The 26,182-nt window shown below is 35.9% G+C and overlaps 1 protein-coding gene across 10 annotated transcripts in view; it reads right to left on the bottom strand.

Moving 5' to 3' along the window:
• The window catches only part of TBL1XR1 (TBL1X/Y related 1), a 171,505-nt gene that overhangs the window by 27,505 nt on the left and 117,818 nt on the right, over window positions 1–26,182 (bottom strand). For 7 of the 10 annotated variants that reach the window (XM_059163427.1, XM_059163432.1, XM_059163426.1 and 4 more), the window contains one exon: window positions 10,691–10,793. The exons of the other annotated variants lie outside the window; for them this stretch is intronic. In XM_059163427.1, the coding sequence (XP_059019410.1) occupies window positions 10,691–10,748 (58 nt within the window). In that variant the 5' untranslated portion in view covers window positions 10,749–10,793. The remainder of the gene's footprint in view (window positions 1–10,690; window positions 10,794–26,182) is intronic. 10 annotated transcript variants of the gene reach the window in all.

Raw genomic sequence — 26,182 nt, 5'->3', positions numbered from 1 at the left:
TTATAGGACACAAATGAAAGACCTCTGTAATCTTTCAAATCACAATCCATCTAAAATCCCAGACTGTTAACTAAGGTCAAATATGTTTAAAAAAGAAAGAAAGAAAGAAAGAAATACCCAAATTCAAGCATATTAACTTTTACATATTTTCCTTTTCACTTTAATTACACAAAATATCATATGAAGTCTCTAGTATATACAAAATTTAGCCACGGCACATCATTTTCTTCAAAGAATAGCATCAAACTTTAAAGCTGGGGGTTTGGAAATCATGTGAATCCATTGCTTCACTGAAGATAATTTAGGCCAAGTTAAATTAAGGGGACATTTATTATTCTGTACTGTATTTGAAGTTCTACATAAAAATTATCAAACACATTATAAATCCAGTATTTTGCAGAATTTTTTAACTTAGGAAATAAAAAGCAAACTAAAGTTTATTTATAAAAACAAAAATAATTTTTATGCTTAAATCTCACTGTATGTATGAGTTAAATGCAAAAAAGAATTACTAATTTTTTGCCACTTAGTAATAACCCATCTAAATGAAAGCTTTAGAAAACAAAAGTTAGCAAGTAAATACTGAGTTTCTATCAGCAATTCTTTATTTTAATTTGAAATACTTAAACCTAAAACACATAATAAAAATCTCTTTATGTCGGTCTTACTTTTTATGAAAGTTAAGTTCAAACTTAAAGGTAAAATTCTAGTAAAATGATAGATCCATGTGTATTCTCTTTACTAAAACATCCATCAGAGGTTATCATTACACAGTACCTATCGTTAATGTATTTTAAACAATTCAATCACATTATAATATGGAATGTTAAGAAATTTCCATACTAAGTAAACTGAATGAATATGGGCTTACTTGTGTCTTAAATGGATTAACCCACGTAATAACTGTTACCTAGCCTATCCTAGTTTTTTAGTGCTAACTCTGTTTCTTGCTGCATATTGTGCTTCCAGTTTCAGGCTTCTTATGACACCTATAAACAGTCTAGAATAAAATACTATGGACTCACACAAAGCATGTGGCTAGGAAAGATTTTAATTGGTCAGTAGACAAAGTCCACCTAAGCTGGTTTTCCTCATGGCTTCTCCCCTCTTGGAAACACCTGGCCATTCTACTCCTGCAACCCATAGTGAGAAGTGAAAGGATGTTACTTTTAAGACTTAGATTTTAACTCATGATTTTGCCTACAGGCATGATAATTATTGAACATATTTATGGGTTTTGGCCCACAGCGATGGCCAAAAGACATAGCAATGAAACTAAGAAATATACCAACGAAAAGGAGCATCATTCTGCATCATTGTTCCTATCAGGAAACCAACAACTACTTGAATATGAGTAGATTCCAGATTGCCAGGGTAGAAGGCTAAGACTAAAGGTTGGAAAATATGTAAAGAGATGGTAAAAGATAAAGCAGTGAGGCTGCAGAGTCCCATTTTCAATTATATGCCCTTCCCTAAATAAATTCTGCAGTCAATCATAAATGGGAAGAAAAGCTAAACAGCCAAGTGGCTCAGAGATTTACAAAGACTTCAAGATAGACAGTACCATTTACGGAGGGTCTCCACCGTGCACACATACATAGTTTTATTATTTTTATAATCTGAGCTAACAGATGGGAAATCTGCCACTAATAAGATAAGGATTTATATTTTAAGTTTTTGTTTAAATTCTAGTTAGTTAACATACAGTGTAATATTAGTTTCAGGTGTACAGTTTAGTGATTCAACATCATACAACACCTAGTGCTCATTAAAAATTCCCTCCTTAATACCCATAACCAGTTTAATCTAGCCCCCCACCCAACCCTGCCTCCAGTGATCCTCAGTTTGTTCTCTACAGGTAAGAGTCTGTTCTTGGTTTGTCTCTTTCCCCCTATGTTCATCTGTTTTGTTTCTTCAATTTCACATATGAGTGAAATCATATGGTATTTGTCTTTCACTGACTTATTTCTCTCCATCCATGGTATTGCAAATGGCAAGATTTCATTTTTTATGGCTGAGTAATATTCCTTTGTGTATATACAACACATTATCTTTAAGAGGATAAGGATTTAAATTCATTCAGAGACCATGGAGGTAACTACTACATTTCATTTCTCCTACTGAACAATTAAGTTGATATACGGTCAAGGATAAAGTGAAGACAGAGTGAGCTCCTATTACTAACAGAAAACAAAGGATTACATCATTGTTCTATTTCAACTCAGGCTGTTAGGAAGTGGTGTCAATAGTGCATGAAACATTAAGACATCTTATTAGCAATGTTTTTCAGGTGTTTTGACTTTCATAAGCCTTACAAATTTTAGCAAAGTCCAGGACTTCTGAACCTTCTAATTCATGAATATAATTTAAATAATCAAAATTCATCACATTTAGAACCTGTTTAAATTAGACAGAGTTCAAGCTTATGTTCAAGAATATCCTAAGAGTAGCAGGTGCAACAACATTGATTGGGGGCTAGCACATTGTGTATCCTGAATTTTTCTATCAGACCAGGAGAGAAGCTATCCCAGGTGCTTATATCCATCTCCAGTTATCACAGATGTGCTTACAATGCTCTCAAATAGTAAGAAAACAGCACTGAAAGGGTTATTAGCATTGTTTGGACACTTCACATTTAATGTCTACTCTAAAAAAGTTCCACAATTAAAAACACTCTGCCTCAGTAAATGTTGAATTCAACTGTAATTTTGAAATTTATAGTCCTAGCATTACATGGCAGCTTAAAATTATATTCAAAACTACTTTTCTTACTCCCCTCCCTAAAACTTCATTTTCCTTAGAAATCTGACCGCCTTCATTATACCTGAAAGTCATCCTAACTTTCACCCTGACCCCTGGTACTTCACCAGTCACCAAATCCTAACAATACTAGTTTAGCTTTCCTGTTCTGCTAGTGCTGGAATCTGGAGTTCAGTCCCCATCATCTATTGTCTGCAGTTACTACCCTAAGTTCCTCTTTCCCCAGCCCAGTCCGTTTGCCACACTACAGCCAGGGAATTATCTGTGAAACAAAACCAATCACATCACTCCTTACTTGGGCACTTTCACCGATCCCTGATCCCTTTGGCACCTCCTAATAAAGGCCATACTTCTAAGTACAATACACAGTTACCTTTGTAATCTGACCATATTACTTATCTTATTACTTATCTCTCCATATTCATCTCCCCAGCTCCATGCTCCCCACCCTTCTTCCCATTACACATTAAATTTAAGTGATTCTCAATTACTTGTAGTACTGTGAATATGCTATGCTATCTCACACTTTTATAGCTAATGTGTTCCTAAGTTCTTTCCTCCTATTTGAATGGAGGGGAAGTCCTTTTATCACTACCCCAAAGGATGATCTTTCTCTGCTATGTTAATCCTACTGTTTGTTACATGTATGGTATTTACCACACTGAACGGTTATCTTGTATGTGTATGACGCTAGACTGGGCTACTTGAATAAAGAGTTGATGTCTTTTCATTCTGGAAACTTAGAATGTTACCTAATTTAATTAATTCTCAATAAATATTTGTTAAATCAGTATGCAATTCTACTATAATGTATTTTGGCACACCAGAAAACCTATGAATCAAAACAAACAAACAAACAACATACGACTTAAATCTTCCTTCTAAAACTTGAACCAGGTTATGCCAAAGAATATCTGCATTTATCTGTAAATACATGTGCAGGAAACACTTTTTTGGGGACGCTTTTGATTTACATAGTACAGAAGGCAAAAGAGATTCACCTATAACATCTATGAGATGTTAAAGACTGGCTTGATTGCTTAAAATAGCATCCCTTTCTTCCCGGAATAAGAGCAAATCTGATGTAATAATACCTCCATAATCAAGTACTCTACAAATTTGATAGGGTGATTAAGATTTGGGAGGTGGAAAAGAGATTCCAGAAAGAAAGTAAGGCTAAAAACCACGAAGTTCAGTATACAGTAACTCGGGAATAAAGACAAGCAGTGGCAAGAGAGGTGTGGTGACTCAGGAGCCCATGAGACTACACATGTTTCCCAAATAAAAAACAAGATCACAAAACCACTGCTTTCTGCACACTGCTTGTTTCAGGGAAGGCATTCCCTTGGGATGACAGGGACTGTGTTCTCAAAAAGGTTTTGGTTGTCCAGAGCAACCCAACTCCCCTTTCAGACAGACTACAGGAATATGCAAATTGACCTACAGGGAGACTCAACAACACCAACAACACACAAAGCTGAACTATTATCATGACAGAGTCCAGAAGGAAAAATCTAATAACCCAAGATCCTACTGAAGTTTCAGGTAAAAAACAAAAACAAAAACCAACCCAGAAAATTACATCCCTGCTCCCATCATGACAAAACCTCCTTGTCCCCAAATCCATTTGCAACTGTGTCCTGCAGACCCAGATTTTGGTTTATTCTGAAAAGTTCATACTTAACATGCTTAAAAGATTCTAGACAATGTGAAAAGGAGGAGCAAAAAGTGTTACAGGGGATCTTGCATGTTGGGAGATTTAGACCCAGTACTTACTAAAAAAAAATAATGGACAACATGGAGAAGTAAAAACATTACAATACCAAACCCAAGTGTAATTGTTAATATTTTTATATTTCCTTTTTTTCTCTATACACCGTTTTCCTCCATCACAATGTAACACACAATATAACACATCACAGTACAACACAATATAACACACAAGGGATGCTATCTTCTGTGCCCTAATTTTGTCCTTAAAAATATATATAACCATGAACATTCTACATGAATTATATTATCAAATATATATACTTTTATTATCATACTATTTGGCCAATGAATGCACTCAACTAGTAAATTACTCATCTCATCTATGGATAGCTTAGATTTTCTCAGTGTTTACTATTTAGGAATGTTACCTCAAATACCTACATGTATAGGCTTTTAACAGGTATTTATTTTTCTCTCCTTAGGATAGATTCCCTCAAAAGTGTGGGGGGGCACAGGCATTTTAAATGAAGTTTTTATAACTGCACAACTGCATTGCCCCCCAATTATACAAATCTATAGTGCCATCAGCAATTTATGTTTCCCTACACCCTTACTATGCTGGCTATTCTTGAACAAAATTAGCAAGAAGATTACTAGTAAGACTGAACAAGTTCTCTATTTGGTAATTACTAAACGACATCTGTCTTTTAACAAGCATGTCAGCAGTAATGTGTAAATAGGAATTTTCCTTTATCAGCAAAAAAAAAAAAAATCATTCAGCTTATAAAAGAGAAAACTGATTTGGAAGTATAAAATTTACTATGATTTTTGACAAATACTTGCTGTTTATTGTTAATTAGTCATATGTACAACAACTATATGTGACAAATCCATGTTACTGCATATTTTATTTGATTATAAATCAAAATGTATATATACTTAACCTGCATTTCTGTAGCTGACCAATTACTCATAAAAAAGAAAAGAAAGACTAGAGGTGGACATACACAATCCTGAACTCTCCTAAGTCCAGGGCTTCATGGCTAGTGGCACTGAGACCCGGTTTAATCTGACTCCATTCAGTTCATTGTTCAAGTGTGTTTATAAGTGGCACCAGCAGAAAGACACGGAGGAAGAAATGTTTATCTGGCCCCGTTACCTTTATCTCAATCAAGAGAAACTACACTGTCATCTGATTGCTGACATTTTCTTAGCCACTGTAGGTAGGGGTAATACCAAATCATTAAATGAAAAAAATTAAAACAAAACACAACAAATAGGCTCCATGGTGTTACAGATCAGAATCTTATGTTATACATAAACATTCAGGTTAGTCTGTGCCTACTACAATTATGTGTAGATTTCTAAATTAAGTGTGTATGCTCTCATAAATAACAACATCTGAAGGAAGCACCGTCTCAAAAAAAGTGGGGTGGTGCAAGGCCTACATTCAGAGAGACTGAATATCCATCCGCTGGAAACAGTTTGTGAACAGTGGAGAGACCTGGGGATGGTAGACACAAGATGATCTTTCATGAACCAAATACTTTAAGCTCATGTACATCATCACTTTTTCATAAACTGAGACTGGATGGCAAGATGAACATTAGTTCTAAAAACATGAGGACTTAAAAAAATGATAGCATTCAGAATCAAAATCTAGAAGACAGTTCAGTCATAAGGACGTACTGTTCTTGCATTTTCCAGTTAGTCTTCAACCATAAAATGCAACTGTTTTACAGCATCCAATATTAAGTACACTATTCAAGGACATGCTACTGAGCTCTTATACATGTCAGAGATGATAGTTTTACACAGAAACGAGAATTCTCCCCCAAACCAAATACACAATTTAAATCAAAATAAAATTACATCTGACACAAAGCAACAAGAAATAAGGTGGCACAAATTCACAAATAATTGCCAGTACAATTTCTCTAGAAAAAAAAACTCAATAACTAAGAGAAGACTCAAAGGTGATGTAAGGGGTGGGGGAGGGAGGGAAATTTAAAACCACCTTACCTCTTTTAAAATTAACACTGTATCAAGTTCTGCTCCATACAACTTAGCAGTAACCCCTTAGTGCTTACTCTGCATATGGTTGCTAGATGTGAGTTATTAGAGCAATCAAATTATTAATGCCCTTGGGCAAATGCTAATTAAATGGAGCATACTGAATAATCAAGTCAATCATTACCTATGGTACTACACTGTCAAATACAGTCACTCGATTTTCAAGTCATCTCAAAAGAGAAAAAAATTTTCTTTCATAGAAAATTTTTGTTGCCTATGAAAGCCTACATCTATTTCAATGAAGTACAAAATGGTGATGACTAAAATAACTGGCTAGAGACAAAACGGAGAAAAATTAAGTTACAACATTTAATAAGGACATCTTACAATAAATATACTTTCCTCTTAATTAGTTTTAATGAGTAGGGGAGGATGACTTATTTCAAACAGACCTATAAAAACAGTTAAGGCTGAATATCATAATGTAATCCCTTTTGAACAAGCAACAACTTTTATGGATGAAGAAAAAAATCAAAAGTTATATAATTTGGTGAGAGGGACAGACTTCTAATAGATATCTTCTAGTGCTGATAATAGTCGTAACAGGATGGTCATCACATGGTATAAAATATTTAAAACAATTTAAGGGGTTTTATTCTCTCTGGAGACAGATACCATAGTCCAGTCAACGTTAAACAGTATTTACAGGAACAAATATTAGAAGTTCTTGTTGGAAAACATTATTTCTAAATTATATATTTATCAAAAGAAGAACAAACTTCATAAGGTATTTTTTGGACTTTCTATCTGAGGGCTTTTAGAAAATGAGACAAGCAAGAAAAAATTTTACTTTCCTTAGAAGTGGTAGTCTTTAAAAACCAGTCTGGGAGGGGGGGCATCTGGGTGGCTCAGTGGGTTAAGCCTCTGCCTTTGGCTCAGGTCATGATCTGAGGGTCCTGGGATCGAGCCACACACCGGCTCTCGGTTCATCAGGGAGCTTGCTTCCCACTCTCTCTTCGGGGAGCCTATGTGGCTCAGTGGGTTAAAGCCTCTGCCTTTAGCTCAGGTCATGGTCCCAGGGTCCTGGGATCAAGTCCCACATGGGGGGGGGGTGTCTCTGCTCAGCAGGGAGCCTGCTTCTCCGTCTCTCTCTGCCTACTTGTGATCACTGTCTGTCAAATAAATAAATAAATAAATAAAATCTTTAAATTAAAAAAAAAAAGTCTTGTGAAGGTCTTTTCACAGGTATTTTCTTTGTCATGAGTACTTCTTTTCTTCCTATCTCCTAATCTAATTAAGTACTCCAAAATACACCACAATACACCCAGAAAAGGAATTACTCTATTCCAAAATCAACCGTTTTTACATATAATTAGAGATCAGAATCAAGAAGGAATAAGTCACCAAGTACTGAGATGGCCAGATTCTGAGCTCTATCTGAAACCTGGTCTGAGCTGGCAGAACTACCAATTTCCTAAACTCTTTCCCATCTCCTACTTCTGGAAGTAACTTCAAATGAATGTCTCATGGTATACTTTATGATATAAACATGCCCCATCATTCCTATAAAATCCTGCCTATAAATACAAATACACCACTTTTAGTGGCACCTCCCTAATGCTTAGTAGGAGATATTCTCACACCCCAATCTCAATTTGTACACTTCATGCTTTCTACTTTATCTCAAATAGCTACCAAATATAATTTTTCTTTCAACATCCTGTGAACATGCTATATACCTGATGTCAACTTTCTTACCAACTTCTAATTGTCCTACAACTAATATGGACCAGTGGCTTTCAAACTTTTCAAACTTTATATACCCAAGAAACACCTGGGACATTTGTAAAATGCAAATTCCTGAACCACATTCGCCATTCTCTAAGTGATTCTGATGCAGGTAGTCAGAGGATCAAATAGAACTCTGGTATATGCGGTTCTTAAAATTTATGGCAAGTTGCATTCCTAGAAAAATGAACATAAGTCAAATGTCATTAGTTGAACCCGATTTTCCCCCATGTAAAGAGTAACGTCAATAGGAAGTTACACATTTAATAAAGGGACTGATGTTCACATTTTCAGAGATGTGGCTTAACATCGCACTTCATGATGGGTACACTATAAAATATAAACCTTTCTAAATACACAAAGCACAACTAAGAATACTGTAAAAAATTAAGGACTTATTATGTAAGTAAAAAATAAAGGACTTATTATGATAACCAGCAGTGTACCACACAGTTTTTTAAACAAATATAATTCTTGCTTTATTTTTATTTACTACAACACAGAACACCTTAAAACGTGGAATTTCAAAGGATTTTCTCTGAGAACATTAGTAACTTCAAGAAGACTTCTGATAATATTTAACCACTGGATAGTGTTACAAAAATTACTCCAGGGTATTATTTTACTGCCTCTTCTACTTGCTGTATTTTCTTTTCTTTTCGTTTTTTTTTTTTTTTTTTTTTTTTTTTTTTTTTGGTGGCAACATCACACAACAATTTACAGGCTTCTGTTTGCTACAAAATCTGAGCATTCATCAACATCTCTACCTTCACCTTGTCTCATTTCATCTCAGCATAGGCTGAACTACAGGATGCTGCTGAGTTATTCCAACTGTTTCCAGAAACAACGGTTTCTTGTGATTCAGCCTAAGCAGTTGCCTTTACAATACACCTACAAGCCATTACATACATTTCTCATCTACTCTGCTGGCCCTTCACAGCATGGTCTACTTTTGTGTCCGAGGTCTCAAAGCTCTGGCTCAAATGGCAGTCAGATTCAAAGGCAGAAAAAGCAGGAGTTCGTTTTAACCTAACAATTCTTTCAATTTTGGCCAAAGTTACCAAGTAACAATAATAAGGCATGTGCATCTGTCTTATATATGTTAATAATCACTAGGTCAGGTCACTACTTTTTCCACTTTATTAATCATTTTAATCTTGCTCAAAATATTCATGGATATCATTTTAGGATCTGCCTTCAACACCAGCTGACCAGCTGAAAAAGAAAAAGAAAAAGAAAAACAAAACAAAACAAAACAAGATGCACTCATTTCAAAGCTTCAGAATAAATTATTCTGCCTTAGTTGGCTGCTTTTAGTTTCTCCTTTTCTGCCCTCATTAGCCATCATTTTCTGAGCTCTTCCAGGCCAGAGAGAAGCAGCGATGGTGCCTGGGACTAGGAACCCCCAGGGGACAGCAAAGCTCAAAACTGGAGCACAGCTGGCAAAAGCTCGGCACACAGGGGCGTGTGCACTCCCTTCGTAGGAAAGGATAATGACTAAGCCCTATCAGAAGAATAACTATCATTTCAAAGTCAAAACTGAGGGCTCAGTTCCTACTTCCAGCTTTCTGTCCTCCCTCAAATGAGCCAACCACAGTTACCCTTTTACACAAACACTAGGCCTCAATTTACTACTACAACATCCCAACTTGTATGATTTCTAAAATTCAACCTCTCCAGCTTATTTTCAACTTCCAAGTGGTAAGAAGTCCTGCTAACAACCTGCGTGCACCAGTGCAGTCAATCTTCCCCGGTCCTGTGTCTCATCCACCCCACGCTTTCTCTCTTCTATTTTTACATTTTCTTGCTTAATCCATCCCACATTTTCCCTTGTAGTCTTCCTTCTGTTTTAAGATGCCTCTTAATCTGTTTAAAAATGAACAGATTTACTTAATATTTATTATAAATGGCCTCCAATGATTTAATATATTGGTCACCCACCAATAAACACATCAGTAAGAATTCGGGTCAAGAATAAACTAAATTAATAGGGATAATGATTGAGAAAACATTCTGAAAAAATATGGTTAATTTAGTTATTGAAATGCTAACTGCAATTAGGATCAGTAACATTTAGCTGAGGATTCTGAACATACATTATCAAATTGATGCTATCTGAAAGTTTATATGTTCCTACTGACCATGTGCAATCTCATAACAACTTATAAAAATGGTCTTTGAACACTGAAAGCCAAACCATTTGTTAACAAATATTTGCCTGGGATGATTCCAACATATTTGAAAGAGTCAGAGAGTTAAACCATGCAGTAACACATAGCTTTAAAATGGCAGTCCAGACATTAAGGAAACATACAAAGTTCAACAGTTTGGACTGATACAAATTTCAAATGCATAAAAGGTTATTTTGAGAATATTAAAATAATTTGAGGCCTATTTACTTTATGAAAGTACTCACCTGACTCTTGCAAGTATCTATATACCAAGAAGTTGACCTCATCACTGCTTATACTCATCTTTATTCCCACTTAAACCATGAGGTCACAACACAGGATATAACCCTAAAAATAAAACAAAGTTAATTAAGTATTTTCTCAATAAAATATTTTTAGACAAAACGTAAACAATGTTGTAAAAACCATTTGATTTTATTAAATGATGTAAAATGAAGGTTCTATATTGCCTAATAATAAACCCTAACAAATAAAGTTATTCCAACAGTTAGTAATAGATTATACAACCAAAACATGGCTGGTCTATTTTTCTGCAAGGTAACATATTTGCAAAAAGGATTCAAAATTTAGAAAAGGGCTTTAGCACTGTATTTTATATGACTGTATCAAATAGCATTAAAAAGTTGTTTCCCCTTTCTCCTTAACTGTAAAAAAAGAAAAAGAAAAAAAGAACAGCACATTTTAGGAATCAGAATATTATATATTTAGGAAAAGAATGATTTTAGACCACTGGTTAAGGGATGAGCCATCTACATTGGTTTTGTCTACATAATTTGAGAGGATTTGAGGTCTCTGTTCTCTCAACATCTAACCTACAATGTTCAAGTTTCAGAAGGATCTGGCTACATTGTAAAGCAGAGAGGTAGGAATACAGTTTTCAAAACTTAAATGATATTCTCTTAACGGACATACTTAAATCTTGAATTCAGAGAGAGGAAAAAAGGAAACAAAGATCTAACTTAAATATGTTCTCATTATACTTATCTGTTCTCATGTCACAGAAAAGAAGTCAGCAAACATCTTTTGTACAGAGTCCGACAGTAAATATGTTAAGCTTTGCCTCCCATACACAGTTTCTATTAAAACCACTCAACTCTATGGTTGTAGCACAAAAGCAGCAACAAACAAGATGTAGACAAATGAGTCAGGACATGTTCCAATCAAATTTTATTTATGGATGCTGAAATCTGGATTTCATATGATAAAGTTGGATCATAAAATATTTCTCTTCAGACTTCTTTTCAAGCACTTAAAACAACAACAACAAAACCACCTTTCTTAGCTTGTGGTCCTTATAAAAGACTAGTGGGCCAGATCTGACCCACAGACTGTGTACTTTTTTGGTCCCGCATTTTAAAAGGATAGACTGACATCTATTCAGTAAAGGGCTATCTAACACTATATCATCAGTCTCTTTATGATGCAGAGTTCACAGGATATTTAGAAGTCATAAATTAACAAACACCTGAGTAGGCTACTGTGTGAGGGAAACTGCTGCTGCCCTAAGTTGTGGAAATAATAGTGACTAAGCACAACAAGCTTCTGTCACAGGAAAGAAGACAAACAAGAAAGTAATAACAATTTTCCAATGACACACACAGAGGAATTCCTGACCAAATTTAGAAGCCAGGAAATACATCTTGAAGAAAGTATCACAGGTGTTTAGACCCGGAAGGATGGACTAGGAGCGGGAGGACATAAATACTTGTAGGAAGAAGGCAGGGAAGGGAAGGAATCCAGTGAGAAGTAATAGTTAGTGAAAAGGTTGGATGAAGAAAGAGAAAACAAAACATGGAAGTAAGGCTCGAAACACAAACAAAACCCTGTTCTGCCGGGCCTTGACAGCATTACTTAGAGAAAATATACTGACAGGTTTTAAGCAGGTGGCAGAATCACCAGATCGACACTGTATAAAGATCATCCTGGCTCTGACATGCAGAACAGACTGGAAGGAAGATGGACTGGAGTAAAAGCTGAGGTAGGAGGATGTTGCAGGGACCTAATTAATAAATGAAACCTGGGCTGTGGCACTGAAGCCAGGAAGAAGTTCAGGGGTTCCAAACTGTGACCAGCTGGACAAAGGAATGAGGTGAAAGGAAGAACCAAAGGTTCTTTGAGGAAATGTGGATTCACAGTACTTCCACAGAAGAAGAGAAACCACAGACAAAGAGTCACAATTATCTTCATAGAAAGAAAAAGGTACTCTTCCACAAAATTAACTCAGGAGGTACAATTAATAACCTGAATGTTTTGAATAACAAAAGTAAATATTCCTTTGATGATTTTGGCTCAGGACATCTTGTCTAGATGCTACTATGGTACATTAAGTGACTCGTGCCCTGGAGGGTATCTTCCTCAGTTTTATCCTGACGCACAGTAATATGTAGCAATGTATCTGGCATTCAGAGTATATATTAAATAGTCAATTTCGAAAGCCTGTTAAACTGAATAATTTTAAAAAACAAAACTAGAGTGGCTCAGTTGCTTAAGGACTGACTCTTGATTTTGGCTCAGGTCATGATCTCAGGATCATGAGACTGAGCCGCACACATCTGGTTCCGCACTGGACATGGAGCGTGCTTGGGATTCTCCCCCACCCCTGCACCCCATCCCTACTCTTGCATGTACATGTGCTCTCTCTCAAAAAACAAAACAAATCCAATCCCACCCATTACAGAATTCTAAGAAATTAAATAATTTGACCAATCATGGATATCTGTTTGTAAGGGAAACAATTCATCATTATTTCATTAACAGGATTTCCCAAAATGGGATGTGCTAGGGGGAATCCAAGTGAAATAAACTGATAAAAAAAAAAAAAAGTATTATTTTCCTCTAATATATCATTCACTTCAACATTCAAACACTGGTGCTGAAGTACCTAAGATTCATAGGTTTTCAATAAAGCTTGGTTCTAATAAGCTAAGGTCATGAATGTCTCAACTTAAAGCAGTGATCAGTGATGCTTCAGCATTACCAAATATATTCCAGGGCAAAGAAAAATACAAACCAAAATGATATGTTATTGTCTATAAATGTTCCTATAATAACTACATAATGCTGGTAGATTTTAAAAGATCATCACAAAAAAATGCCCAAAAAGTAGAACAGAAAAGTTCCTATCTCTTCAAACTGCTATTTATTTTTTTTATTCCATTCACAATGCTATAGTATAACAATTTCTGGAATCAAGAGTAATATTTTTTAAGGGAAAGGGGTAAACTGTTCAAATTACAAGTATTGTTCCACCTGTAGTTCTACTTCAGCTAGCTCTTATATTCCTAGAAAGAACCTTATTGCTCCTCATGTGTGTTGTTAGGGCAGACAAATCTCTATGCTGAGAGTAGGAATAGACAGATAAAATAAAGTTCACCCAAGCCTTGCAGAGTTCAGTTAGTGAAGAGAAACATACAAAGGTATCATTAAAAAAAAAACCAAAAAACTGTAAGTTTAATGCAATCTGTACTAGAGGTTTTGGTCCCAATTGCAATAAAACTACACAGAGTCTACAAAGACTTGAGTTTATCCATTTTCAAAAACACTTAATTCTAGAGTATGGTTTGTATTAAACTAAGCCTTTTAAAATTATAATTTCAAAAAGACACCTGAAAAGAACAGGAGATTGCACTACAAAAAGAAAACATTAAGACACAATCTTGAATGAAAACCTCAGTCTTCACTTTCAAAATACATTAAAAGTCTGTGTGCCAAAGAGCGAAATTAGACTACCTCTTTAGTGGATTCACGATGGCTTTGTACAACTGCTCCATTTTGGTCTGTTTGCTAATACAGCTAAAATGGGTCCTCTATAATGTGATATAGTACTCTTCATCTGTCCCAGGTGAAGACCAGACATTCAGATACCAGCTATCACTCACTTTCATAGTGTATACAAGAAGCCTTACCAACGCTTCTCCTCCACTGTGTACAACTGTCTTTAAACAAGATCACAAAACAGCAGCGAGACATTCACCGCACCTCTATCCTATACCATCTGGGTGTCAGGTCTGCAGAGATAAAAATAAGACCTGGGGCGCCTGGGTGGCTCAGTGGATTAAGCCGCTGCCTTCGGCTCAGGTCATAATCTCGGGGTCCTGGGATCGAGTCCCATATCCGGGTCTCTGCTCAGCAGGGAGCCCGCTTCCCTCTCTCTCTCTGCCTGCTTGTGATCCCTCTCTGTCAAATAAATAAATAAAATCTTAAAAAAAAAAAAAATAATAAGTCCTGCCCTCAAGGAGCTGATGGATTATTAAATGAATAAGACATTCAAAATGAATTATATTTCCAAAAGTCACAAAGTGATTTGGGATGGGGGGAGCAGAGGGAGAGAAAGAAATCTTAAGGAGGCTACATGCTCAGCAAGGAGCCTGACGAGGAGCTTGATCTCATGACCCTGGATTCATGACCTGAGCCAAAACCAAGAGTTGGGTGCTTAACTGAGCCACCCACATGCCCCCCTGACCCAAAGCAATTTTTTGGTATATTCTGCCTCATCATACTTATTTATCCTTAAATAGTAAATGAATTGAGTTCTTAAAATGGGAATAAAAAGTAAATGACTTTGTAGTTCTCCATCCTAACTCTCAGAACAGCCTATAAACTCTAAGAGCTTTTATCCACAACGCCATAGCTATATTAGTCAAAAGTAAATATAAAAATTAGTCTTAACTAATATTTAGCCAAGTGTTTATATTAATAGTACACTTAATATTTTCAATGTTCACTATGAAATATTTTACTTCAAGACATTATAGACAGTAATTTAACACCTGTTACAAGAACAGGACTGCTGAGACAATTTAGTTAGGATTCATTCAACTGAGAATGTACATACTTTCAGCATCACAAAACTGAGCTCAGCAAACACACACTGAACAATAAGTGCCTCACAAATTTAATCATCTCCCAGGACATAGACATACATTCTTTTCTGAGTCCATTGCTGGAGTAAGCCAGCACCCAACTATAAACCTGTATCACATCATTTTAAATTTAAAAGAATGAAAGGACAGGGAAAGTGATGGATAGAAATTAAACCAGAAAGATTTTAAGTGCCCTGCCTACCACACATTATTAAGAAGATCTGGAAACCCTCTGCATAATCCAGAATCAAATGTTTAACTGAAATTATTTTATCTTACACAATATATAGTGGTGGTGTATTATCCTATAACAGACATATTAGTCTAATTTTTGAGTTGCTCAACTATTTGGATGATCCTAAACCTTCATTCCTCTAAGACTGCCATCAGGATATTTAACCTTAAAGTTACTTATTTCTTTTTGGTAGGTGTGCTTTAATTAAAACTCTCAGAATCAGGAAAAGTCTCTACAAGTAAGTAACTGGACGAAAGAGAATAAATAATTGGTTGTTTCTTTTAAACGGAAGTGTTGCTAACATGGCATGTTAGTTTCCAGTGCACAGCATGGTGCACAATATACTATGCTCCCCACAAGTGCGGCTACCATCTGTCACCATACAAAGCTACTCAACTCTGCTGTCTATACTCCTTATGCTGAACCCTTCTACCTCCCGACTTACTAATTCCATCAATGGAAGCCTGTGCCCTCCACTCTCCTTCACCTATTTTTCTGTTCCTCTTACCCTCCTCCCATGGCTATTCTGATACTTACTGAATACCAACAGACTGGGCCCACTCAAGAGAACAAACCAATTTATGGCCCCTCTAGCTGAAACATTAGGAAAACATTCAATTTCACCAACAATAAACACAAGAACATTCTGACTATAACATAAAGATTTTAAAATATTCAACATCACCAAAATTGTGACAAAACAAAAAATACATCTGTAAATACATCTACAAATATCTGCCACAGTTGTTTATTCAAGATGAAAAAGATCAACAATATTAAAAGCTACTAAAAGAACTTTGATGTTGAAAATAAGAATTGTTTTGGGACCCCTAAGTAGCTCAGTCGGTTAAGCATCTGATTCCTGGTTTCCGCTCAGGTCATGATCTCATGAGTCATGAGATGGAGACCCACAGTGGGCTCCATACTCAGTGGCAGTCTACTTTGAGATGTCCCTCCCCCAACACAGACACACACGCACATGCTCCCTTTCTCACATAAATATAGAATTTTTTTTTTAAAGAATTGTTTTAATTTGGCAAGTAACTGTCAATGCCACCTTGGGACATTCCAGATTACCTTTAAAAATAAATATGAATGACCCACAGGTGTTCAAGGTAATTGTTATGTTGGGGATGGTATGGTGCTGGGAGATCATCTAGAAAGAAGAATACCTTAGGCTTCTCTAGAACTCAGCAGGTAAGAACTGCTGAGTGACTATAACCAGCAAGATGGTGAAAACTGCAGCTTGCCTCTTGCAACTGTGTCCACTGCCACAGTCTGACAAAAGACACCACTATTCCTGCTTTCCATCTGGAGGCCTACTCCATTCATTCCCAGCCCTGTGGTTTAAATGACATGGACCTCCTGGTCCAAAGGAAGGCACTTACTTAATCACTTAGGTCAATCAGCATATTTTATATCTTCAGTTTAGGGCTGACACCCCACCCCCACATATACACATCACCTCCCTCTACCCCACCTCAATCACACCTGGTAAATGAAATGTAGAAGACGTTTGCTGGTTTCTAGGAAAGACAACCTTCTCCTTTCAGAAAGGAGGGGGCAGATAACAAGGACACTATGTACATCACTGAGGCTAGAGCAGAGAGGAGAGAAAAACAGAGGACACCAGGAAAGATAGACAAGAGAAACTATGTTACTAATGACATCAAATTATTAAGCAACTGGATTAAGTACTATCAGAAACCAATTATCATTCTAATTCAATTAAAGAAGTCAAAAATTAATTTTATTGTCTAACCCAATTTGAGACTTCTCGGTTACAACAAAAAAAGGCAGACAAATAGAGGGAATTATCCAAGAGATTTTTTTTAAAACAAGAAAATGACTAAAATTAGTGATAGATTATATTTGAGGAAATAAGAAAATGGGGAAAGGTCACATTTTTCAAATTGTTTCCAGATTAGAAAGTATGAAGAATTATCCATAAAAGTGGGGTGCCTAGAAAGCACAGCCCTCTGGGGAGTCACACTTTGTATGTGTTAAACTAGAGACAAAACAGTACATTCCTGCAGAAATGCTCTGGAGTTGTTAAAATATTACAGCTCATCTTCTATGGAAAGTGGTACCTCTGATCCTGCTCCCCTATAGGAATGGATTTCTCCTAAGTAACTTCAATTACTTAGGGTGATAAACCAGTCCAAACAAACGTAGATGAGATACAGTTGTGGCAGTGGGGTAGTGAAAAGTGGGAAGTAAACACTACAGTAGTCATGCAGTTTTAACAAAACCTGAAAGGGAACAAATGCACTAAAGCACTACTCAGTCAAAACTGGAACACCTCCAATGCACCAGGCACCATACCAGGGGCTGGAGATGTGGCTGAACAAAGCTAAACGAAGTAGACCAGGGCCAGACCTGGTTGCGGTGAAGAAAACAATACTAGCTTGGGTAAGAAAAAATAAAGAAAATTATGAAAGCATAAACCTTAAGACTGTGAATAGGTAAGCAAAAGATGTAAAATGCAAGTGGCTTACAGGTTTCTTTCCGTAATTGGAAGAGTATTTTCCTTTAAATTCAAATGTCTAAAGTGTACCAAGTCACCTCTGCTCCTGCGTATGTGCACGCTCCTTCTCATTTGAGTGTTAAGGAAAATGAAGCAGAAGAATGTTTGTGATTACTGAGGAATTCCTACATGCTATGTATGGGACGAAGCATTCTACACTTTATTTCATTTCCTCTTCAGTCTTAACTTCCTCATTTTAATGTCATACGAGAACAGCATTTCTATATATAGGCATATGTATTTAGAAATGTTATTAAAATACTAAAATTTCCTCAGTTCAAAAAAAAATGGAATAGGATAGAATATATAATGTAAAATAATTTAATGACTACAAAGAATGAAAATTCTCAGCACTAGAAGGTCCTATGCAGGTGCTAATTTCAAGACGTAACATATCTTGCCAAAGCCCCATGTACAGTGCAGGCTGTTGGCACTCAGCTTAAATAGATTACCAGCCACCTACAGAAGTTCCAGATGATGACAGTACGCCGCTCAACAACAGTCTCTAAACTCACACAGAATCATATATCAAAATTACTTTGGGTGTGAGTTCTCAATCTGCTGTGGAGCAAAGAAGATAGTTTATTTCAGCAAAGTAAAATCTTGCTGCCGTTATCACCCACTGAGTTACCTGAGGAAACTCTGGTCAAACCAAAACACACTGCAAAAATACATTATCATAACTAAAAGACAAAAACAAAAAACAAAGTGTGTGGGGGAAGGAAAGGAGACAGAGGGAAGAAATTAAATCAATCTACTTATTAGCAAAGTCATGGTGCTTTACTACCATCTTATGAGATGAACTGTCCGTACAATTCGTATGTTGAAGACCTAACTCCTCTAATGTCTCAGAATGTGACTTTGTCTGGAGATTTGGTCTTTAAAGAGGTAAAATGAGGCCATTAGGGTGGACCCTAACCCAATAATGACAAGTGTCCTTAGATGAGGAGGGAGAACACCAAGGATGCATGTGCACAGAGGAAAGATCATGTGAGGTCATAGTGAGAGAGAAGGTAGCTATCTGCAAGCCAAGGAGAGAGGCCTCATAAAGTAATTTATCCTGCTGACACCTTGAGCTTTGACTTCCAACATCCAGAACTATGAGAAAATAAATGCCTGTTGTTTAAGTCACCAGTGGATTTTTTTATGGCAGACCTAGCAAACATATATATCCATCATCGCCAATTCTTATAAACTCTGATCATTCATCTGAAGCCTTTAAAATCATTGATGTTATAAAATTCACAGTTGCTAAGATCTGCCTTTTTTGAAAATTTGCCTTTATTTTCAGGAAACCATCCTGTTCAAAGACAATGAGATTAACAGGGTACATTAACATTTTATAATCATCTGTCCCGCAATGCCCCTTCTCCTTGAACTGGCCCCGCCTTTGCACCATGAAACACTCTCAGGAATAGCACTGAAAAACGCATTACACTTAATTTCCTGCCTCATTAAAAATAATCACAATCCTACAAGTATTAGGCAATAACACTGTTGTATGTATAAAATACGGTAGAATGAGGGAAGATATCTTAAGATTTAGGTCATTGGTAATATAGCTTAAAATATGTATAAAATACATTCTCAACTTTTGCGTTGCTAAATTTTATAAGGTTTCACAAAATTTCATTAAACTAAATGAAATCATGTTTACCAAATTACTTTTGTAAACTATAAAGTGCAACATTAAGATTTAGAAATAGATAATCTCAAGAAAAAAACACAAAGCTCTAAATGAAACACTTCAGCTTATGTTAATATTAACCAAACTAAAACAAAAACAAAACCCAGTACAACAAAATCAAATTATCTGGCTGATTTCTTAAGTATCAACAACAAACAACAGCATATACATGTGTTTCTATATTAACCATGAACTACAACTATGGCTTAATTGTCAAACACTCTGAGGATATCTTTCTAAAGCTTCCTGTGATATTAAGTCCAAAGAAAGGTAAAGAAGTATGTTTCCAAAGAACAAACAAAAATTCTACCAGTGTTCACATTAAGATAAATGTTAAGTTTAAACTGTATTTTTAAAGACCCGATCTCGTGAGATCATTTTTATTCACACTATTAAAAAGGAGACAACATCCTTTTATAAACTTAAGTATAATCAACATACAGTGTTATGTTAGTTTCAGGTATACAATAAGATTCAACAATTCTGAACATTACTCAGTGCTCATCCCCACAATTGTACTCTTAATCCTCTTCACCTATTTTACCCAACCGCCCCTCACCTCCCATCTGATAACCATCAGTTTGTTCTCTCTGTATTTAAGAATCTGTTTTTTGGGGCACCTGGGTGGCTCAGTCAGTTAAGCATCCTATTCCTGATTTCTGTTCAGGTCATGGTTTCAGGGTCATGAGATCAAGCCCCATGACTGAACTCCCACACAGTGGGGAGTCTCTCTGAGATTTCCTCCCCCTGCCCCTTCCTCTGCTTGTTTGCACTCTCTCTTTAAAATAAATAAATCTTCAAAAAAAAAAAAAAATCTGTCTGTGTTTGCTCATTCTACATATGAATGGAATCAGACATTGTCTTTCTCTGACCTATTTCACTTAGCATTATACCCTCTAGGTCCACCCATGTGGTTGCAAATAGCAAGGTCTCATTTTTTTAAGGCTGAGTAATAGTCTACCACCTCCTCTTCTTTATCCATTCATCTGTCAATGAACACTTGGACTGCTTCCATATCTTGGCTATTGTAAATAATGCTGCTATAACATAGGGGTGCATATACCTTTTCAAATTAGTGTTTCTGTTTGCCTTGAGCAAAACACCCATACTGAAATTACTGGATTATAAGATATTTCTTTTCTTTTTTTTTTTTTTTTGGAAGAAGGTTTACACTACTTTCCACAGTAGCTGCACCAATTTGCATTCTCACCAAAAAGGAGAAAACAACTTTTAAAAATAAGCTTTTATTTCATTTGATTTATCTAACGTTTTTTTTTTGGGGGGGGGGGGGAATAGATTTTTAGTAATTTGAATATAAAATGCCAGTAAAAAAATCTATGGCATCTTCAAGAGAAACAAGTATAGTTTATATTTTTTAAAAAGGTGAACAAGATAGTTTGTGAAGGGAAATTAGAAGGCGATGGCATTTTACCTTCTAATTTTGGCACATAAGCATCTTCCAGTAATTTTTCTAAGAGTGTAAAGGCTAATTTCTTCTTCTTTTAAGAGTTACAGGAAATTTTTGTGCTGTGAACTTTTTTTTTTTTTTTTTTTGGTTCTTGTTGCTTCGTTTTATCATCAAGTTAATGGTTACTGAAGTTCCAAAGCTGAGAAGTCTTAAGAAATTAAAGTATGGGGGCGGCTGGGCGGCTCAGGGGGTTAAAACCTCTTCAGGTCATGATCTCAGTGTACTGGGATCAAGCCCTGCAACGCACTGGGCTCTCTGCTCAGCAGGGAGCCTGCTAGAGATCCTGCTTCCTCATCTATCTCTGCCTGCCTCTCTGCCTACTTGTGATCTATGTTAAATAAATAAATAAAATCTTAAAAAAAAAATTAGAGTATGGTGATAATAACTTAGAAGAGATAAACTAAATTACCTTTTTTTTTCTTTCTTGGTTTCACTGGAATCCAGAGCTCTCAGATATAAATTAAAGATAATATGACCAAAAAATAAGATATTAGATACCTTATATAATTTTGGATAATAGATTTGAATCTTCTGGGAATCTGTTTCCTCATCTACAAAATGAGGAAACATTAGATGGTCTCTTTCACTTTTAAACTTCAATGTTTAAAGTCTGTCCAAGTACATAATACCCTATGCAGAGAGTTACCAGATCACAAAGTGATTGTTAATAAAGCATTTTTAACAAATTTTAAAGACTGTCAGATCTCAGACAGATATCTCCAGAATTTGGGAAAGAGAAAACAAATTCATTTAAAAAAGTTAAGTATTATGCATGATGCTTATTAGGATCAACTATCTTTTGTAACACTGACATATGTAAGACTTGGGCAAATGGTGTACCAAACCAATTACTCATTAGTAACTGAGATTTCTAACGTCAATCATTTATTCCAACTGTGATTTACACCAGGGGTCTAAAAACTATGGCTTGTGTGTCAAATCCAACCCATCACCCATTTTTGTACAACCCACAACATCTTGTGGTTTTTACAAAACACAGAATGGTTTTTACAGAACATTCTTTTTTAACAGAACATTTGCCATTGATTTGACAACAGGGAACACTAATTTTGAATCCCAATTAAGCAATATTAAGTCTAGGCAAAGCTCTCTAGACAGAGAATAGTAAAAAAGCATCTATTATGTGATGAGTCAACCCTGATTTAAGTTACATAGTCATTAAACAGGCCCATTTCTTTTTATACCCAAAAGGCCTCTGAAGAACGGCCTCAGAGTCCATCAGTGTGGACTTCAACTTGCCACACATATAAAAGAGAAGTGGTTTACACTGATGTCTTCTAACAACCCTTTAAAATACAAAATTACGTGCCTCCAAGATGGACTCAATAAACGTGTTTAATGATTAAATAAATTATAGCTAATGTATACCGACACAGAAATGAAAAGGATAAAAAATTAAAACACTAAGTAACAGAAGATAGGCCATATATATTTTTTAAATTTTATTTTTAAGTAATCTCTACACCCGACCTGGGTCTCAAACTCAAAAGTCTAAGATCAAGAGTTGCACACTTTACCAACTGATCTAGCCAGGTGCCCTGACAGGCCTTATTTTTGGTACATTCTTTTCAGTTGTTGAACAGTAAATCAGTCATAGGACTTAAGGCAAACCATTATCAGTCGGGGAAAGACAAGTCAGGTATGGAAATGAAAATCAAAAAGCCAGTCCCCTCTGACTAGCAAGAAAAGCTCTGAGTTTGTTTGAATGGAAACCAGTATAAGAAAGGTAATAAAATTTTCTCAATTGAAACACACTGACTTACTATTCCAGCTCTGGAACAGACATGCAGTGAGAATATCAAAGACTGGAACATAGCTAAGGTTTAAAAGGACAACCACAAGAATGAATGCAAACTTTGCTTAAAACTGAGATAATATATAGGCTAATAAAGAGAAGAAGGTACTAGGTATAATGAATTCAGAATTAGAAATAAATACTACTTTTAATAGTATTTATGAAATAGTTTACCACAGAAGGACTAACCTTTGATTTTTAAAAGATGGGGGGGGGGGGGTGAGGCGCCTGAGTGGCTCAATGGGTTAAGCCTCTGCTTTCGGCTCTGGTCATGATCTCAGGGTCCTGGGATCGAGCCCCACATCGGGCTCTCTGCTCAGCAGGGAGCCTGCTTCCCCCTCTTTCTCTGCCTGCCTGTTTGCCTACTTGTGACCTCTTTTTCTGTCAAATAAACAAATAAAATCTTTAAAAAAAAAAAATATGGGGGGTGGACTAGTAAATAAAACTAAGATCACTAAGTCCTAAGTGAATCAAAACAAGTGTCCATGGACAGACTGTATTTGGTAAATTATTTGGAAGAGCAAAAGTAAAAAATGTGCAGAAGATTGGCCTCTTAGCAAAAATTTATGAATAATATACATCAAATGTCCAAGTATGCGGTCAAGATGAGGTCAACACCCATCCTAACAGGCAATAAATGCTTGTTCAAATCAAGTGAAGACAACGGAGACCAAGTTTAATACTCAGATAACAAGTTGGTACACACCTGTACCAATACCCGCCCCCCCGGCCCCGCCATAGGCCGGCTACCAGTAAACCTACGAAGACAAAACGCAAAAGAAAATAGGAGTAGAAACTGATGACAAAAATGAACTGAGATAGGCTTTGAAGTTTTATTGAAAACTGGGGGAAATCCACCATGAAAATGTTTGAGGTCAATTTCACAGGGTGAAAGAAAACAGTTGGCAGTACTGTCCTGTAAGATTTTTTTTCCCAAAAACCAACAAACAAAAAAGTCCACATAGGAACAAATCAAGTGCATCACTTCATAACCACACTGAGGCCCTGCAGTGCCCATCCTTTGTTAAGTACTCGAACCAGTCAGGCTACAGACAAACTGCAAAGGCAGACTTTTAGTACCATCTTATTAAAAATATTTCTTTCCATTTCACTGTAAATGTACTTCAATGCTAATGCTGTTCAAAGTGCTCAAAACTAAAAATCAGATTTGCTATCTTTATCCCGCCCATAACAAAGATTGATTGGCTTTTTATTTAGTATACAAATTAAGTTTCAAAGTGTGGGGGCATCTGGGTGGCTCCGTCCTTAGGCATCTGCATCTGTGTCCGGCTCAGGTCATGATCCTGGTCATGATCCTGGCGTCCTGGGATGGAGCCCCACACTGGGCTCCCTGCTGGGCGGGAAGCCTGCTTCTCCCTCTCCCGCTCCCCCTGCTTGTTGCCTCTCACGCTGTGTCAAGTAAATAAATAAAATCTTAAAAAAAAAAAAAAAAAGTTTCAAAGTGAGGTAGGTAGATCCTCGGGGTTCCCAAGATTTTTTAAGGGGTCCATAGGTCAAAATGATTTTTATAGTACCAAGACATTACCTGCCTTTTTCACAGAATTGACTTCCACCCTGATGTTATTACAAAGCAGTAGTGGATAAACTGCTCATACCCTAATGCAAATCAAGATGTTACATCTTACTATCTTAGCAGATAGTAAGTATGGTAGAGATATTCTTTACTACCATACTCTCAAAAAAAAAAAAAAAAAACCCACACAAATACACGAATCTTTCACTGAAGAATTTCATGAAAGCACCAAAAACACTTAAGTTTATTAAAATCTTAGCCCTCACATATACATCTGTTTAATATCCTATAACAAAACATTAAGTACAAATAAAGCACTTCTGCACACTAAAACGATGGTTGTCTCCAAGAAAAGCACTGTGCAATTAGTGAACTGCAAGCTGAACTAGCTACTTTTTTTCATGGAATACCATTTTTACTTCAAAGAACAAACTGACAAAGTATGGCTTTTCAGACTGAGAATTTGGCAGACATTTTCTTGCAAATAAACAAAGTGAAACTGTCACTTTAAAGAAAACAACTAGCAATATTTGCTGGCAAGAATAAAACCTAAGATTTTAGGAGAAATTAGGATTTGGAAAACTTATCAGCCACCATGAACTTAAGATTAAGAGCACCCCAATACTCAAAAACTTGTCTGATAAGATCAAGTTGTTATATAGATCATGATGTTCAATAACTGTTTCTACTGCATAATGAACATATGGAAAGTATACACAACTCAGTAAACAAATATTTTCCCAAACACCAATACAAAATTATGCATGAGGAAATGAACTATTTTAAGTTCAAAAAGACCAATGGATTTTAATGTAATAATACAAAAAGTTCACTTGCAATGCAACTAATCATTAGAACTTGCAATGCAACTAATCATTAAACTACCCACTTGAGACTTGGCAGTATCAAAGAAAATATTCAAATTCATTTGAAAAATAAATTTTATTTTGATTTGAAAAAGTACCAATTATACATCTTTGTAAGGCCAGATTTTATTTTTCCTAGACTTTGATTATAACAACATACCTCAACATGAATGCAGAAGCATACGTGAGAACATAGCTATAGTCTAGTAAACCAGGGATTAATAAAAATTTGCAAATATATAAATCAATGTGATCCTTCTCATGAATTCTTTGGAAATTCTTGGAAAATACTTATTTTTCATTAAATATATTCTTAGTGTTAACATGTTATAGATAGGTTTGTTATGTTAAAATGCACTGGCAACATAAAACTTCATAGTTTTAATTTCTAATGTAGCAAATATTGACAGCTATAACACACATAAATAAAAGCTCTTTGGCATCATTAATGTAACAAGAACATAAATGAAGAATATATATCTGCTAGTACAAAAACTGATTCCTTCTTGGGAATATTACCACTAATCTTTTTTGGGGAAAAGACCTCTTAAGCCATGAGCATTTTTCAGATTTTAACAGGATATAAACCTTGTTTGAATTCTGTTATGTTCATGCTGGAATACACATAGCTATCTAGTAAATTCATACCTAATGACCAAAAAATAGACTTAAAGAAGCCATCATGCAAAAGTTCTACTTTTGAGAAAACATGTGGAATCTA

The sequence above is a fragment of the Mustela lutreola genome, chromosome 2 (assembly GCF_030435805.1).
Source record: "Mustela lutreola isolate mMusLut2 chromosome 2, mMusLut2.pri, whole genome shotgun sequence".
Taxonomy (NCBI): Eukaryota; Metazoa; Chordata; class Mammalia; order Carnivora; family Mustelidae; genus Mustela; species Mustela lutreola.
Note: the sequence above shows the minus strand (reverse complement) of the source record. Positions and strands in the feature narration are given on the sequence as shown.